The sequence below is a fragment of the Amblyraja radiata genome, chromosome 1 (genome assembly GCF_010909765.2).
Source record: "Amblyraja radiata isolate CabotCenter1 chromosome 1, sAmbRad1.1.pri, whole genome shotgun sequence".
Lineage (NCBI taxonomy): Eukaryota > Metazoa > Chordata > Chondrichthyes > Rajiformes > Rajidae > Amblyraja > Amblyraja radiata.
The window spans coordinates 66,510,383-66,527,103 of record NC_045956.1 but is presented as its reverse complement, the minus strand read 5'-3'; the positions used below and the strand labels follow the sequence as shown (position 1 = coordinate 66,527,103).

Below are 16,721 nucleotides of genomic sequence, written 5' to 3'. Positions count from 1 at the left end.
GCAGAGCAAAATAATTGGCGACCATAAATTATGAAGTTTACACTACTGGTTACAAATGGAGCTTTAATATGGAATGAAAACTTGAAACAAATAGAAGAAGGAATTACAAGATGGGTTGGAGTCTCATAATGTTTCATTTTGATTGAAATGCAAATAACCTTTATTTTATAAATGCTATAATTCAAAAGATCAGATTGTCAAACTATAAATTCTCTTAAATTGATTGTGTAATGTTAGCACATAACACCAGAGGAATGTACCAATATTAAAGCTGCATTCTCCATCAAAACTTGGAGAAATATTTTTTTCTTTGAAAAGTACTCACCAGTATAGTCTGCTCCTTTAAAAAAAAAAGGAAACAAAAATGCATCATCATCTAGAATCGTTGTGTTTTGATTAAATTGGACTTTACTCACTAAAACTTTCATCTTAGAAGATTCATCGATGTTTGCTTCCAAATTGCCCCATTTGTTGCAGTTTTGCATATTTTTGATGCATAATAACTGTAACGTAGGGCAACAGGAAACAAATCACAATCCAAAATTTTAATGATTAAGCATTTTATGTATACAAAAAGCGGATGGTGACAGAACTGTACTGAATTGTACCAAAGAATCAGAAATCGATAAACTGTTTTAACCGTGTTCAATGCAATAGGTTCATGGTTATATATTGATATGGAATGTTAAGGGATTTTTTGAAAAGTGCAATCTCTCCAGAACTGTAAGTGGTGGAATGTATTTCACCTGATGCATTAGTTTTAAATGCCAAGAGTTCTCATGAAAATTCAAAATGGAACAAACAAAAATCAGAAACTACTTCAAGGCAATGCTAATTTTTTGACACTCTGAAGTCATATATATTAAGAACATTATATTTTCCTATTGTTTGCACAAACCAATGTTCTAACTGGACAAGTTGTACCCTAATCCCAAACTCAAAAGGTATTTATGACACCTGAAAAATGCTTTTATGTTGTGGTTTTATGCCAATTAGAAGAGTTCTTGGACTGAAATGAACATATTTCACATGAGATCGGCATTAATAACACTACACATTCAAGTTGTCTGTTCTAACTATTGCCAAATGGGTAAAAGTTTATTTTTCTAACCCTCTGTGACATTCAATACCTTTATAAAGCATTCCTTATCCGGTGTTAATCATACTGTAAAGCTGTAGAACCTCAGCTATGTATAATTAATCAAGAACAACAAGGAAAGATTATTCAAGATTGCTTATCCTAAACTATACCTGGAAAATGCCCTTTCTTCTTTCCTCCTCACTTTGTGCACTACCTTAGGTACAAATTTAATACAAGCTTGACAAAACTTGATCTTTCCTTATAAAAGCAGCATGTTATTTTATCATTAAGTGAATCAGTTGTACTAAAATTTGGTTTCACTGATCTCCTCACACAGCTTTTCCAGATTCAAACATTGCATAACATTCAAAAGTTAAAATATTCAAATGAATGCATATCTGCAGCCTCAATGAAACCCAAAGAGGAAACACTATATCAGACATTTTGCTTTTTAATATTGAGGCATAAAAACAATGATGATAACCACAAGCCACATCCATATGTTTGTACAGGAAATGTGTACAACTATCCATAAAACAGCTTTAAATGTAACCAATGTCAAGTGGTCTTCTATCATGCAAAGATATTGCATTAGGCTGTTTATATACATTGGGTCTTTAGAAGTGTTTTTTAACTCATCACGGTGACAATTTCATAGTTACTAAGGATATTTAAAATGGAATATTTAAAATAGCTTGACTATAATCTGCTTGGGGAATTTGAATCCAACACCGAGCTAAACATCAAAAAATGTTCCAGTATAGTTAGGCAACGTTTCGGGCCGAAACCCTTCTTCAGACGGCCCGAAACGTTGCCTATTTCCTTCGCTCCATAGATGCTGCTGCACCCGCTGAGTTTCTCCAGCTTTTTTGTGTACCTTCGATTTTCCAGCATCTGCAGTTCCTTCTTAAACACTTCCAGTATAGTTATATGGGTGAGGATAGAGGAGAGATCAGTACTGATTAAAACAGACTTTTTAATATAACTCCTCTAACAGGAGTGTATTTGGCAATAATCACTCAAAGAATCAAGTAGTTATTTTAGTTTTGGCAGGATTTGCTAACATTGTTATAAAACTGTTAATTACTTCAGTGCAGCTCATTCCCATCAGCTCTTTTCATCAAACAGTGCTTACCAGCTTCATGATATATGCAATTTTGATCTATACCTTTTCTTCACTCTGTTCAATCTCAATGCATCTAAAAACAGATAGTTCGCAATTATAAAAATACTCATCTATGCTACAAATGAGCAATATTCCAAAACCGTGTTACTTCAAGAATTAAAGGCCATCAGCTCAGTTTAGCTTGTTATTTTTCTTGGTCAATCTACTTTCCAAACCAATTCCTTCTGTGCTGGGTAGGAACAAGATTTCTTAATGAAATAATTTTTAACACAATCAATCATTAGATCAAGAGGTACATTTACAAATAATAGTGTACATCTGCTTTACTATGAATAAGAAAATACTTTCTTTCACTTGTTCAATAAAGCCCTTAAGCCGTGTGGAGAAAAATCTTCCAAGAAGATTTTAAAGACTCACTTTCATGCTGGACTAGTCTCAACTCTGTGTTACGTGAAAAAGAATTATAACAGAACTCCCCATAATTCAACCTCAAATTGTTAGTCTTACTAATGACATGGCTGTTCTACCATGCAAAATACAAAAAAATGGATGCATAAACTTCTGTATATATTATGTGCAGTACCATTCTTAATCACAGGAGGAAACAAAGTACCCTATTTTGTTCAAGCGAACCATGACCGACCGCACACATCTATCCACAGCACAATTCAATAGAGGCTGGGTTGCTGCAATAGAAAGAGTAATTTTACTGTGTCATCACATAGCACTAGAGTTGAGAATATTATAATCAACTCCAACTATTATAACCACAATGTTACTCAATTGTCAATGATCAAAATAAAACCTTGCACTTTATATAATGAAATGGCTCAGCTGCAGAGAATGTGAAAGTACAAAGTACCTATTTGCAACCTCTGCAGTTGCACAACGAATAAACAGAAGTGATTTGATAAAAGTCAGTTTCTTCCATTAAAAATATTTGATTTAACAATTAAAATTCCTAAGTTAGTCACTGTAAAAATAAAATTCTGCTCAAAAGCAATCCTTTAAATACCTGGCTCGGATTTTATAACTCTGGTACAAATATCAAGCAGATTTCAATAAATAGGTATAGAAACAAGTACTTCAAACCACAACATATTACAAGGGTGCACTGACGGCATTTTCTTGATCGATCTGGTTCTTGAAATTGATGACTCAATTTAACTTGATTTTATGTTGGAATATAATTTTTACACAGATACTGAAATTATAAATTATTTAAAATAGCAGTGAACTTCAGATTCTTTCCTCAGTTGACAATGCCTCTTTAGCATCAATAAAACACAGGAATTTGCTCTTCGGATTGTTGTAATATTTGTTGAACATTCAAATTTAAATGCAAAACAAGGCAGATAATGCCTGATTCTGCAGCACCTGCATGTTTTGTAAAATTGCTCAGAAGTAACAAGTGCAAACATGAAAATGAGATTCAGTGATATTAATCTACAAATTTTGTTTTTTTAATCAAAAGTGAAATTGAAGACTACTATATGAAGTTATAAAGTTAGTATCACCTTGTTGATAAATAATATCCAAGCATAGGCACTTGTACAACTGAAAATCTCTTATCTCCAAAGTGCATATTGTTTCTTTCCAAATACAAAAGAAAAATTCTACAGCATACCAAATTGGTCTTCGAAAGTTGAAATGAGCATAATTGAATTTAATAAATAACACGTTGTTGTACTGTGGGACGTAGATAAACACATAGAATTTTTCATTTGTATAGTTGTAGATTCCAAGCCTGGGATTTATGGAAAAGCAAATGCACATGCTGCAACGAAGGATGTAATCCGGAAGTGGCGGCGCTGGTAAACGGCTGCGGCTCGCCTGCAGTCCGTTTGTCTTTACTTTTTTATGTTTTTTTTTTTTCGTTTTGTCTAGTTAGTTTTTGTTTTTTAGGTTGTGTTTATGTGGTGGGGGGAGGGGGTGGGGGGTTGAAACGGGGCTTGCTGTCTCTCTCTTCGGGGGAATACGACTTTTTTTATCGTATCCCCCTTCTCTGCCTCCGTCTGCGCTGAGGCCTGATGGCAGAGCTGGCGGCCTCGAGACTCCGGAGGCACAGCCAGTCAGGACTTGCACTGGGCTCGCTCCCGTGAGGGCGACCCAGCTCGGGGCTGGAACTGCGCTCCCGTGAGGGCGGCCTGGCGAGGGGCTGAGACTCTCCCGTGAAGGGCTGTGGCCCAGCTCGAGGGAGGTACGGCGCTCCCGTCGGAGTGGCCCTGCTCGGGGCTGGAACGGCGCTCCCGTCGGAGTGGCCCAGCCCGAGGTGGAACGGCGCTCCCGTCGGAGTGGCCCAGCCCGAGGGAGGAACGGAACTCCCGTCGGAGTGGCCCAGCCCGAGGGAGGAATGGCGCTCCCGTCGGAGTGGCCCAGCCCGAGGGAGGTACGGCACTCCCGTCGGAGTGGCCCAGCCCGAGGGATGAACGGCACTCACGTGAGGGCGATCCGGCTCGGGGCTGGAACGGTGCTCCGGTGGCTGGGACGGCGTTCTGGCGGCTATGACCTGAGTCTGGGTTTGAGCCGCGGGCCAGCGGCTGCGTCCGTTGGACTGGAGGGCGGCAGCTTCGACCATCCCGGGCCGCGGTGTTTGAGCCGGCCCGTTGCGGGGTTCGGTGAGCCGCGGGACTGTTTGTACCATCGCCCGGTGGGGAATCGCCTCAGCGCAGAGGGAGAAGAGGAGGGAAGAGACTGCAGCCCTAAGATTTTTGCCTCCACCACAGTGAGGAGGTGCTTGGAGGACTCACTGTGGTGGTGTTAATTTGTGTTTATTGTTGTTATTACTGTATGATTGTATGTATGACTGCAGGCACGAAATTTCGTTCAGACCGTAAGGTCTGAATGACAATAAAGGCATTCAATTCAATTCAATTCAATTCATTAACTTACATTTCTGAAGAGCAACTTCTGCCAACAACTTCAAAGTTGTTTGTTCACCAATTTTGCAAGCAAATTGCATTAAAAATATGGGCTTCAAGTAGAAAAATCTAAGAGCCAGGGAATGCTACCCACAAACGGAAATGATTCCCTTTTCATCTTTGTTAAAGAATATTGCCGAAGATATGCAAGATTGCACTATGTAAAGAAGTCAGATCTCTTTTGAACATCAACTTAAGAATGCTGTTCTATGCAGCTTTATGTTCCCTGAACGAAGTTTATTGAGTTTATTGCTGGCTATACAGACCGAACTACAGTTATTGGCAATCTAAATGTAACATCTATAAACTGTTCTCTTAAATACTTTATCTAGAAAGATTCAGAAAACAAATGCCTTCATACTAACCTGCAAGTTTCCCTTGTTTCAGCAATCTCCCTCTGTTCTTCCTTGCTGTTTAGAACTGCTCCAATGTTATCTGCATTTTCAGCTCCTAGCTAAGGAAACAAAGCAACTTTATTAGTTAAACTACACAAAAGGGATCATTCTTTAGAAAGGTAAAGAAGAGGTATTCGTAAAGAAAAGTGAAGAAAATAATATTTTTTAGAAAGATTAGAGTATAATAAAATTGTATCTGATTTAATGCCTTTAGCAATAATGTAAGTGAGAGTGGGAACAGGAGATTAGGGCAGATTAATATGGCTGAGCTGCTGGAGCAGAGAGCAGGGGTCAGGTTATTGGATCATTGGAATCTCTTCTGAGGCAGAGAAATCTGCTAGAAATTACTTCGAAGGGTGGCGACTTGGAAGGGTGGCAGACGAGGAGGTTGACACAAATACAATAAACCGTCATAGTAGTGCACCATGAGGGGAGGGATGGGAGGGAATGGTGTTCATTATTGCCGATTGATTCCTATAACCGAGTAATTATTTGACACTCTTTTGTCTCCTTTGCACCTAACCATTATCACCATCTCCACCCATCTGCCAATATGCCCTCCCCATCTTTAACCACCAATGACATGACAGTCTTTGCTCCAACCCCACCTCCCTATTTCAGCTTTTTCTCCCTACACCAGTCTGAAGGGTCCCAACTGAAAACATCATCTATCGAATATCTCCATCGATGCTGCCTGACCCATTAAGTTGCTCCACTTTGTTTTTTGCTCATGATTTCAGCAGCTGCCATCTATTCTGTCCTCAATAAACATGACAGGCATGGAGTAAGGGAAAACTAATGGTTTATCCTGTTGATTACAATACAGAAGGCCTAACATGTAACACTGATCGATTCCAAGCATGGATGGTTATGTGGGACTATTACAACTAGCTATTACAGAAACATAGCTGAGGGAAAGACTGGACTGGCATCTCAACATTCAGAGGTACAAACACTACAGCAGGGATATAGGTGGAGGTGAGAGAGGAGGGGAAGTTGCACTTTTGGGAAGGAAAATCAGTGGTTTAATGAGGATATCCTTGGGAATCGTCCAGTCAACCTAATTGCGTGGAATTGAGAAATAAGGGGGTGATCACTTCAATGGAATTATATTTATAGGCCCTCAGTAATCATCAGGAGGAAATATGTATGGAAATAGCAGGAGATCTACATGAATAATCTAAATTATGATCTAAAGTATTATCTAAATTATGTCAAGTTGGGAATATTTTCTAAATGGTGTCAAGTTGGGAAAAGGGGAAGTACAATGGGATCTGGGGGTCCTTGTTCATCAGTCAATGAAAGTAAGCATGCAGGTACAGCAGGCAGTGAAGAAAGCGAATGGCATGTTGGCCTTTATAACAAGAAGAGTTGAGTAAAGGAGCCAATAGGTCCTTCTGCAGTTGTACAGGGCCCTAGTGAGACCACACCTGGAGTATTGTGTGCAGTTTTGGTCCCCTAATTTGATGAAGGACATCATTGCTATTGAGGGAGTGCAGCGTGGGTTTATAAGGTTAACTCCCGGGATGGCGGGACTGTCATATGCTGAGAGAATCGAGCGGCTGGGCTTGAATACTCTGAAGTTTAGAAGGATGAGAGGATATTTTAATGAAACATATAAGATTATTAAGGGTTTGGACAAGCTAGAGGCAAGAAATATGTTCCCGATGTTGGGTGAGTCCAGAACCAGGGGCCATAGTTTAAGAATAAGGGGTAAGCCATTTAGAGCGGAGATGAGAAAACACCTTTTCATACAGAGAGTTGTGAGTCTGTGGAATTCTCCGCCTTAGAGGCCAGTTCTCTGGATACTTTCAAGAGAGAGCTAGATAGGGCTCTTGAAGATAGCGGAGTCAGGGGATATGGGGAGAAGGCAGGAACGGGGTACTGTTTGGGGATGATCAGCCATGATCACATTGAATGCCGTGCTGGCTCGAAGGGCCGAATGACCTGCTCCTGCACCTATTGTCTATTCACTATAAGAGGGTTGTAATAGTGGGGATTTTGACTGGGATTGTCATAGTGCATAGGGTATGAATGGAGTGAATTTGTAAATGTATTCAGGAAACTTCTCAATCAAAATGTAGATGGGGCTGTGAGAGAAGGGATAAACCCAATCCCATCTTGGGACAGGAGGCAGGCCAGTTGACCGAAGTATTCGTGGATGGGTATTTTGGGAAAATGACCATAATTCTATCAATTTTAAAATTGCAATGATAAAGAATAGGACTGGTCCAAAAGTATCAAATTCAGGCAAAGCCATTTTTAATGGTATTAGAAGGGAACTTTAGTAGTTGATTGTGGGGAGGACGTTTGTAGGTAAAGCAATATCTGTATGGGAGGCTTTTAATTACGACAGTGTTCATGGTCTGTGCCGTGTTTCTTTGACACGCAAGGCTGGCTGCAGTTTTTAATCCCTGGATGACTAGAGATATTGAGGCTCTGGTCAACAAAAAGGAGGCATATGTTAGGTATAGACATTTGGAATCAAGTGAATCTCTTGAAGAGGAATAGGTGAAGTTTCGGGTCACAGCACCATTTTATAGGCAAACAACCTTAACACCAGCCCCAAGTATTCCACAGGCAAACACTGCAAATGTTGGAAAGCTGAAAAAAACTAAAAAATGCTGCATGTACCGAGGACAGGCAGCATCTGCAGAGAGTGAATAGTTAAAATGTCAGGCCAATGATAATTCATCAGAACACTCCACACAAGCTGGTCCATTTCTGTTTGTGTGCTGAATACATGTTTGGATTAACCTACAGCATTGATACTCTCTCACCTGCTGCCTTTCTATTTATTTTTAGAAACTATTATAGTTTTGTAGAATCACACCTTTTTATAAATGTAAATACTGTAAGTTTGCTTTTCTGATCTCCCACCAAAGGCATAACTAGATTTGAAACTATGTGCAGGGGATGACTTGTGATCCTATGGTGAATGCAGGGAAAAGTAACAGTATTGAATTGAAAATAGAACAGGTCCACATACTGAGAGTTTCAACCCAAAATGTTGCCTGTCGACTCCCTCCACGGATGCTGCCTGGCTCCACACAGGATTCCAGCATCTGCAGCTGTGTGTGCCTCCACACATTGAAGATCATGTTCATAAGTGATAGCAACAGAATTAGGCCATTCAGCCCATCAATAGATAGACACAAAATGTTGGAGCAACTCAGCGGGACAGACAGCATCTCTGGAGAGAAGGAATGGGTGACATTTCGAGTCGAGACCCTTCTTCTGACTGACGTCAGGGGAAAGGTAGATAGATAAGGAAGTGTGAAAGTGTCAAAACAGGGCAAAGGGAATGGAGATCAAGGAATATGGAGAATAGATCATTGTTAGCTGGGAGAAGCTGGGATACATTATGGGGGAAATGGTAACTAGAGAGTGGGACCTCTCAGGAATAAAAGTGGTCACCTCGGTGTGGAACCACAGGAGATGGGCAAAGTCTTCAATTAGTATTTCTCCTCTGTATTTACCGAGGAGAAAGACAGGAGTGGACAAAGGAAATTGGAGCAGTCACTGGAAGTGTCATGATAGCAGTCAGGGTTACCGTCGAAGAAGTACTGAAGGCACTGTCGTGTTTAAACGTAGACAAGTCTCCGGGGCCTGATGAGATATATCCGAGGACATAACGGGAAACTAGTGGGAGCCCTGACAGAAATTTATGAGGTCCTTAAATACAGGAGAGGTGACGGATAATTGGAGGGTGGCAAATGTTGTGCCTCTTTTCAAGAAGGGCTGCAGGGAAAATGCTGGGAACTATAGGCTAGTGAGCTTAACATCTGTAGTTGGTAAATTATTAGAGAGTATTCTGAGGGATAGGATATACAGGCATTTGGAAGGGCAAAGGCTGATTAGGGACAGTCAGCATGGTTTTATCTGTGGGATCGTGTCTCACAAATCTGATCGATTGTTTTGAAGACGTGAGCAAAAAGGTTGATGGAGGCAGAGCCGTAGATGTTGTGTACATGGACATAACGGGAAACTAGTGGGAGTAAGGCGTTCAACAAGGAGTAAGGCGTTCAACAAGGTGCCGCATGATAGGCTGCTCCGGAAGGTTACATCTCATGGGATCCAAGGAAAGATATCTGAATGAATAGCAAATTAGCTCCTTGGAAGGAAGCAGAGGGTGATGGTGGAACGTTGCTTCTCAGAATGAAGACCTGTGACTAGTGGTGTGCCTCAGGGTTCGGTGCTGGCCCTGTTTGTCATCTACATCAATGATTTGGATAAGAACATACAGGGCAAGATTAACAAGTTTGCATATGATACAAAAGTTAATGGTTTTGCAGATAGTGAAGATGGTTGTGAACAATTCCAGCAGGATCTGGATCGACTGGCCAGGTGGGCGGAAGAATGGTTGATGGAATTTAATACAGAAAAGTGCGAGGTGTTGAATTTTGCAACGTCGAACAAGAGCAGGACCTACACAGTAAATGGTAGGCCTCTGGGTAGTGTTGTAGAGCAGAGGGATCAAGGAGTACAGTCGCATGGTTCCTTGAAGATCGAGTCGCATGTAGATAAGGTGGTCAAAAAGCTTTTGGCCACTTTGGCCTTCATCAGTCAGAGCATTAAGTATAGAAGTTGGGAGGTCATGTTGCAGTTGTATAAGACGTTGGTGAGACCGCATTTAGAATAGTGTGTTCAGTTCTGGGCACCATGTTATAGGAAAGATATTGTCAAGCTTGAAAGGGTTCAGAAAAGATTTACAAGGATGTTGCCAGGAATAGAGGGTGTGAGCTATAGGGAGAGGTCGAGTAGGCTGGGTCTCTAGTCCATGGAGTGTAGGAGGATGAGGGGAGATCTTATAGAGGTGTACAAAATCATGAGAAGAATAGATCGGGTATGTGCACAGGGTCTTTTACCCAGAGTAGGGGAATCGAGGACCGTGGACATAGGTTCAAGGTGAAGGGGAAAAGATTTAATATGACTCTTAGGGGTAACTTTTTCACACAAATGGTGGTGGGTGTATGGAACAAGCTGCCAGAGGAGGTAGTTGAGGCTGGTACTATCCCATCTTTTAAAAAACAGTTGAACAGGTACATGGATAGGACAGGTTTGGAGGGTTATGGACCAGGCGCAGGCAAGTGGGACAAGGGTAGATGGGATATTGTTGGCTGGTGTGGGCGAGTTGGGCCAAAGGGCCTGTTTCCACACTGCATTACTCTATTATTCTCTAAGGTCGCATCAAAGTAAACCGATAAAAAGTAGGCAGAACAGGGAAGGGGAAGAAATGGAGAGAAGGGGAAAGCGAGGGTTATATGAAGTTAAAGAAGTCAATGTTCACACCACTGGGGTGTTAACTGCCCAAGTGAAATATGAGGTGCTGTTCCTCCAATTTGTACTGGGCCTCACTCTGACAATGGAGGCGGCCCAGGACAGAAAGGTCAGAATGGGAAGGGGAGTTAAAGTGTCCAGCAAGATTAGGTCGCTTCAGGCAAACTGAGCGGACGTGTTCAGCGAAATGATCGCCAAACTGGCGCTTGGTCTCACCGATATACAAGAGTCCACAACTGGAACTGATACAGAAGATGAGGTTGGAGGTGATGCAAATGAACCTCAGCTTCACCTGAAAAGACTGTTGCGGTCCTTGAATGGAGTCGAAAAGGGAGGTATAGGGACAGGTGTTACATCTCCTGCAGGTGCAAGGGAGAGTACCTGGGGAGGGGGTGGTTTGAGTAGGAAGGGGCGAGTTGACCAAGGAGTTGTGGAGGGCGCAGTCTCTGCAGAAAGTAGAGATGGGAAGGTGTGGCTAGTGGTGGGATCCCGTTGGAGGTGGCAAAAATGTCAGAGGATTATGTGCTGTATGCGATGGCTGATTGGGTGGAAGGTGAGGACTAGGGGGACTGTCCTTGTTACGATTGGTGGGAGAGGGAACAAGAGCGGATCTGTGGGATATCGTGGAGACTCTAGAGAGGGCCTCGTCTATGATGGAACAGGATAACCCCCATTCCCTAAAGAATTAGCACATTGATGGTATGAAACAGTGCAGGAAAGAACTGCAGATACTGGTTTCAATCGAAGGTAAACACAAACTGCTGAACTCAGGCAGCATCTCTGGAAAGAAAGAATGGGTGACATTTTGGGTCGAGCCCCTTCTTCAGATGGTATGGAATACCTCATCTGCTAATGTAACCCCACTTTTGCTAATGTAACCCCACTTTTTGCTAATGTAACCCCACTTTTTAAAAAGGGAGGGAGAGAGAAAACGGGGAATTACAGACCAGTTAGTTTAACGTCGGTAGTGGGGAAACTGCTAGAATCAGTTATTAAAGATGGGATAGCAGCACATTTGGAAAGTGGTGAAATCATTGGACAAAGTCAGCATGGATTTATAAAAGGTAAATCATGTCTGACGAATCTTATAGAATTTTTCGAGGATGTAACTAGTAGAGTGGATAAGGGAGAACCAGTGGATGTGTTATATCTGGACTTTCAGAAGCCTTTCGACAAGGTCCCACATAAGAGATTAGTATACAAACTTAAAGCACACAGTATTGGGGGTTCAGTATTGATGTGGATAGAGAACTGGCTGGCAGACAGGAAGCAAAGAGTAGGAGTAAACGGGTCCTTTTCACAATGGCAGGCAGTGGGGTACCGCAAGGCTCAGTGCTGGGACCCCAGCTATTTATGATATATATTAATGATCTGGATGAGGGAATTGAATGCAACATCTCCAAATTTGCGGATGACACAAAGCTGGGGGTCAGTGTTAGCTGTGAGGAGGATGCTAGGAGACTGCAAGGTGACTTGGATAGGCTGGGTGAGTGGGCAAATGTTTGGCAGATGCAGTATAATGTGGATAAATGTGAGGTTATCCACTTTGGTGGCAAAAACAGGAAAGTAGACTATTATCTGAACGGTGGCCGATTAGGAAAGGGGGAGATGTAACGAGACCTGGGTGTCATGGTACACCAGTCATTGAAAGTAGGCATGCAGGTGCAGCAGGCAGTGAAGAAAGCGAATGGTATGTTAGCTTTCATAGCAAAAGGATTTGAGTATAGGAGCAGGGAAGTTCTATTGCAGTTGTACAGGGTCTTGGTGAGACCACACCTGGAGTATTGCGTAGTTTTGGTCTCCAAATCTGAGGAAGGACATTATTGCCATAGAGGGAGTACAGAGAAGGTTCACCAGTATGATTCCTGGGATGTCAGGACTTTCATATGAAGAAAGACTGGATAGACTTGGCTTATACTCGCTAGAATTTAGGAGATTGAGGGGGGATCTTATAGAAACTTACAAAATTCTTAAGGGGTTGGACAGGCTAGATGCAGGAAGATTGTTCCCGATATTGGGAAAGTCCAGGACAAGGGGTCACAGCTTAAGGATAAAGGGGAAATCCTTTAAGACCGAGATGAGAAAAACATTTTTCACAGAGAGTGGTGAATCTCTGGAACTCTCTGCCACAGAGGGTAGTTGAGGCCAGTTCATTGGCTATATTTAAGAGGGAGTTAGATGTGGCCCTTGTGGCTAAAGGGATCAGGGGGTATGGAGAGAAGGCAGGTACAGGATACTGAGTTGGATGATCAGCCATGATCATGTTGAATGACGGTGCTGGCTCGAAGGCCGAATGGCCTACTCCTGCACCTATTTTCTATGTATCTTGGGTGCAGATGCGGCATAGACGGAGGAATTGGGAGTAGGGGATAGAAGTTTTACAGGAAGCAGGGTTTCTGCCCATCAAGTCTACTCTGCCATTCAATCATGATTGATCAATTTTCCACTCTTAACCCAATTCTCCTGCATTTTCTCCATAACCACTGACACCCGTGCTAATCAAGCATCTATCTAAGGTAGATGAAAATGCTGGAGAAACTCTTTGGATTAAGAGGGCTGATCTGTGAACGGTTGCTGCTGAGACGCAAGTCAGAGCTTGATCAACCTCGGCTGGGTCGCCTGGGCCAGGGTGTCTGATGTTGTGAGACCCAAAACACCCGATGACCCCAGGTCACATCACTGAGGATGCATCCCAGCGCATCTAGAACATGTATCTTTCACACAACGGGTGAGGCAGAATCTATGGAGTAAAGGAAATAGGCAATGTTTCGGGTCAAAGCCTCAAGAAGGGTTTCAACCCAAAACCCTCAAGAAGGGTTTCAACCCAAAACCTTGCCTATTTCCTTCGCTCCATAGATGCTGCCTCACCCGCTGAGTTTCTCCAGTATTTTTGTCTACCTTCGATTTTCCAGCATCTGCAGTTCCTTCTGAAGCATCTATCTATGTCTGCCTTTAAAATATCCAATGACTTGGCCTCCACAGCTTTCCGTGGCAATGAATTGCACAGATTCACCACCCAGTTTCAAACACGACCCTGAGCCGGGCCCCGAGGCTCTAACTGGTTACAGAGGCCGGCTGGCTTGCAGCGGCCCGGCTCGCCTCACATGGAGCGCAGGCCAGAGGCCTGGAGAGAGCGGACACAGCCCGCGTCCCGTCCCGTCTTGTCGCGTCCCCCCGGCCGGCGGCGGCGGCCGCTCCTCACCTGCTGAGCCAACAGCTGGCGGCGCAGCTTCTGCCGCTCGCGGATCTCCTGCAACCGGCTGTTCATCGTCGCCAACGGCCGCCAACCGCTCCGCTCGCGTACCGCCTGCCGCCTGCCTCACTTCCTGCGCGGCGAGCACCAGCGCATGCGCGAACGAGTCAACCTGCAACCAAAGATCTTTGCCTGCAACTGAACTGGCGTTGACCGGGCGAGGAAAGGGGGGCGGGGCGAGGAAAGGGGGCGGGGCGATGAAATTGGGGCGGGGCGAGGAAAGGGGGCGGGGCGAGGAAAGAGGGGCGGGGCGTGGAAAATTGGGCGCGGCGAGGAAAGGGGGCGGGGCGAGTAAAGGGGGCGGGGCGAGGAGAGGGGAGAAGGGAGGGGTGTATGAGAGGAGAGACGAGGAGAGGAGAAGATGAGATGAGATGAGATGTGATGAGAACTTTTTTCACACAGAGAGTGGTGAATCTCTGGAACTCCCTGCCACAGAGGGTAGTCGAGGCCAGTTCATTGGCTATATTTAAGAGGGAGTTAGATGTGGCCCTTGTGGCTAAGGGGATCAGAGGGTATGGAGAGAAGGCAGGTACGGGATACTGAGTTGGATGATCAGCCATGATCATATTGAATGGCGGTGCAGGCTCGAAGGGCCGAATGGCCTACTCCTGCACCTAATTTCTATGTTTCTATGTTTCTATGTTTCTATGAGATGTGATGAGATTAGGGTTGGGTTTGGCATTGGGGTGGGAGATATTAGGGGCGGGGGAAATTAAGGGCAAGAGGAGATATTAAGGGCAAGGGGAGATATTAGGGGTGAGGGATGTGGCACAGGGGGTGGGGCAATGGAAAGTAAGGGTATAAGGGGGCAGGGCAAGCAGAGAAGAAGAGGGGTGGGGTGAGGGTAGGGGCAGATTATTAAGGGACAGGGCAAGTGGAGAGATGGGGATCCCTGGATGTGATAAAGTTATTGGATGCACTGTGGTCATTCCCTGGCAAGTAACCTGCACGAATGTACTGATTCTTTCAGGAAGGGTGGAATTCCATCAGGCATAAAGAAGAGTGCCAGGCAGTGGGGCCAATCACGTCAAAGCCTATCAATAACCTGGTCATCAGATGCAAGCTGCTCTTTGTGCTGATGAGTTACCCTAGCACTTTGTGTCTATCTTTAGTATAAAACAGCATTTGTAGTTCCTTGTTTCTACATTTTCCTATCCATGTACCTTTCCAAATGTAATTTATATTCCAAATTACTTTGCGAAAAAATTATTTCAGAAATCGCACTTTAACATGGGTCCATCAGGCAGAGGTCAGCATGGAACTGTGGAACAAAGACGTTAGATCCCGCCGTGTGTGTCTGAAGAAGGGTCTCGACCCGAAACGTCACCCATTCCTTCTCTCCAGAGATGCTGCCTGTCCCGCTGAGTTACTCCAGCTTTTTGTGTCTATCCGCAGTGTGGTATCCTGACCAAAATCATCTGTCAGAATACTTCATTGCCAGAACTTATCAAGAAGCACCTAGACCTCGCGAGGTTGGCGGTGAGAGGGCTCCTCCTGTCAGATACTATCTATACAATCAGCTTCTCAGGATGACTGCGATGGGGAGGAAAAGGCCGCCCATGTGTTTTTGATCTGCGCATTTGCAAAGAACATCTGGAGAGAGATGCAAGGGTCCTTGCCATGGTTCATCCGGAGGAGATACGAAACAGAGGACACTCTGATTTATGGAATGCTCCCAAGGAATTATACTGTGCTGCTGGAAAATCATGGTGATAGGTAGTTTATAGTCACATGTATCTAGGTACAGTGAAATTCATTTTCGCCATAACATTCTGTGAAAATCTTACTATACATAGGCACAACCATACTTAAATACAAGAATGTAGGAATAGTAGATTTCACTGAGAGTATACAAGAGTCAACATATTTCCAGTGCCATGATGTATGATTTGCCCATGTTGTTAAAAATGTAGTCTTAACTTGGCCATAAAGGCCTGTTGGCCTGGCAGCAGCACTGGTTTGGAGTTGCAGGGTTTACCTGGCCAGGGGAAGTTGTTGGTGCTCTCCACCACTGTTCCCCTGCTGGCCAAGCCTAAACTGTGCACTCTGCTTCTTGGAGCTGCACTTTATCTAATTGACCCTCGGGCTGTTGAAGGGCTTCCAACAGCCCATTCCACCGACGCCTCAATCTGGACACATTGACCCACGAACGTGTCATCTCTCTCCCCACGTGGCTATCGCTCTAACACCATGCTCCGGAGCCTTCTGCAGCTGACCTTGGAGTAACCAGATCAGTTTCAGCTTAATTTATTTTACTGAGGTACAGTGAAATGCTTTTGTTACGATGCTAATCAGTCAGCGGAAATACATTGATTACAATTACAGTCATGATTATAATTGAGCCATTCACAATGTACAGATACATGATAAGGGAATCACGTTTAGTGCAAGATATGTTTAATCAAAGATAGTCCAAGGATCACCAGTGAGGTAGATAATAGTTCAGGTCTGTTCGCTAGTTGTGGTAGAATGGATCAGCTGGGACGAAACTGTCCCTGAATCTGGAGATCTGTATTTTCACCCTTCTATACCTTTTACCCGATGGGAGAGGGGAGAGGGGAGAAGAGAGAGTGGCCAGGTTGAGACTCATCCTTTATTATGCTGCTGGCCTTGCCAAGGCAGCATGAGGTATAAATGGAGTCAATGGAAGGGAGGTTAGATTGTG

General features: G+C 43.7%; 1 protein-coding gene across 7 annotated transcripts in view; it reads right to left on the bottom strand.

Annotated features, from left to right (window-relative positions):
- mettl14 (methyltransferase like 14) overlaps positions 1 to 14,189 on the bottom strand; it is a 65,042-nt gene extending 50,853 nt beyond the window's left edge. The window contains exons 1-3 of one of the 7 annotated variants that reach the window (XM_033023472.1): positions 14,006 to 14,189; positions 5,494 to 5,582; positions 326 to 340 (exon numbers count right to left, since the gene is read on the bottom strand). In XM_033023472.1, the coding sequence (XP_032879363.1) occupies positions 326 to 340; positions 5,494 to 5,582; positions 14,006 to 14,071 (170 nt within the window). In that variant the 5' untranslated portion in view covers positions 14,072 to 14,189. Of the gene's footprint in view, positions 1 to 325; positions 341 to 2,216; positions 2,281 to 2,820; positions 2,900 to 5,493; positions 5,583 to 14,005 lie in introns of those variants that run through there. The other 6 variants (XM_033023480.1, XM_033023487.1, XM_033023482.1 and 3 more) reach the window with 6 other exon arrangements.
- Between the last annotated feature and the right edge of the window lie 2,532 nt (positions 14,190 to 16,721).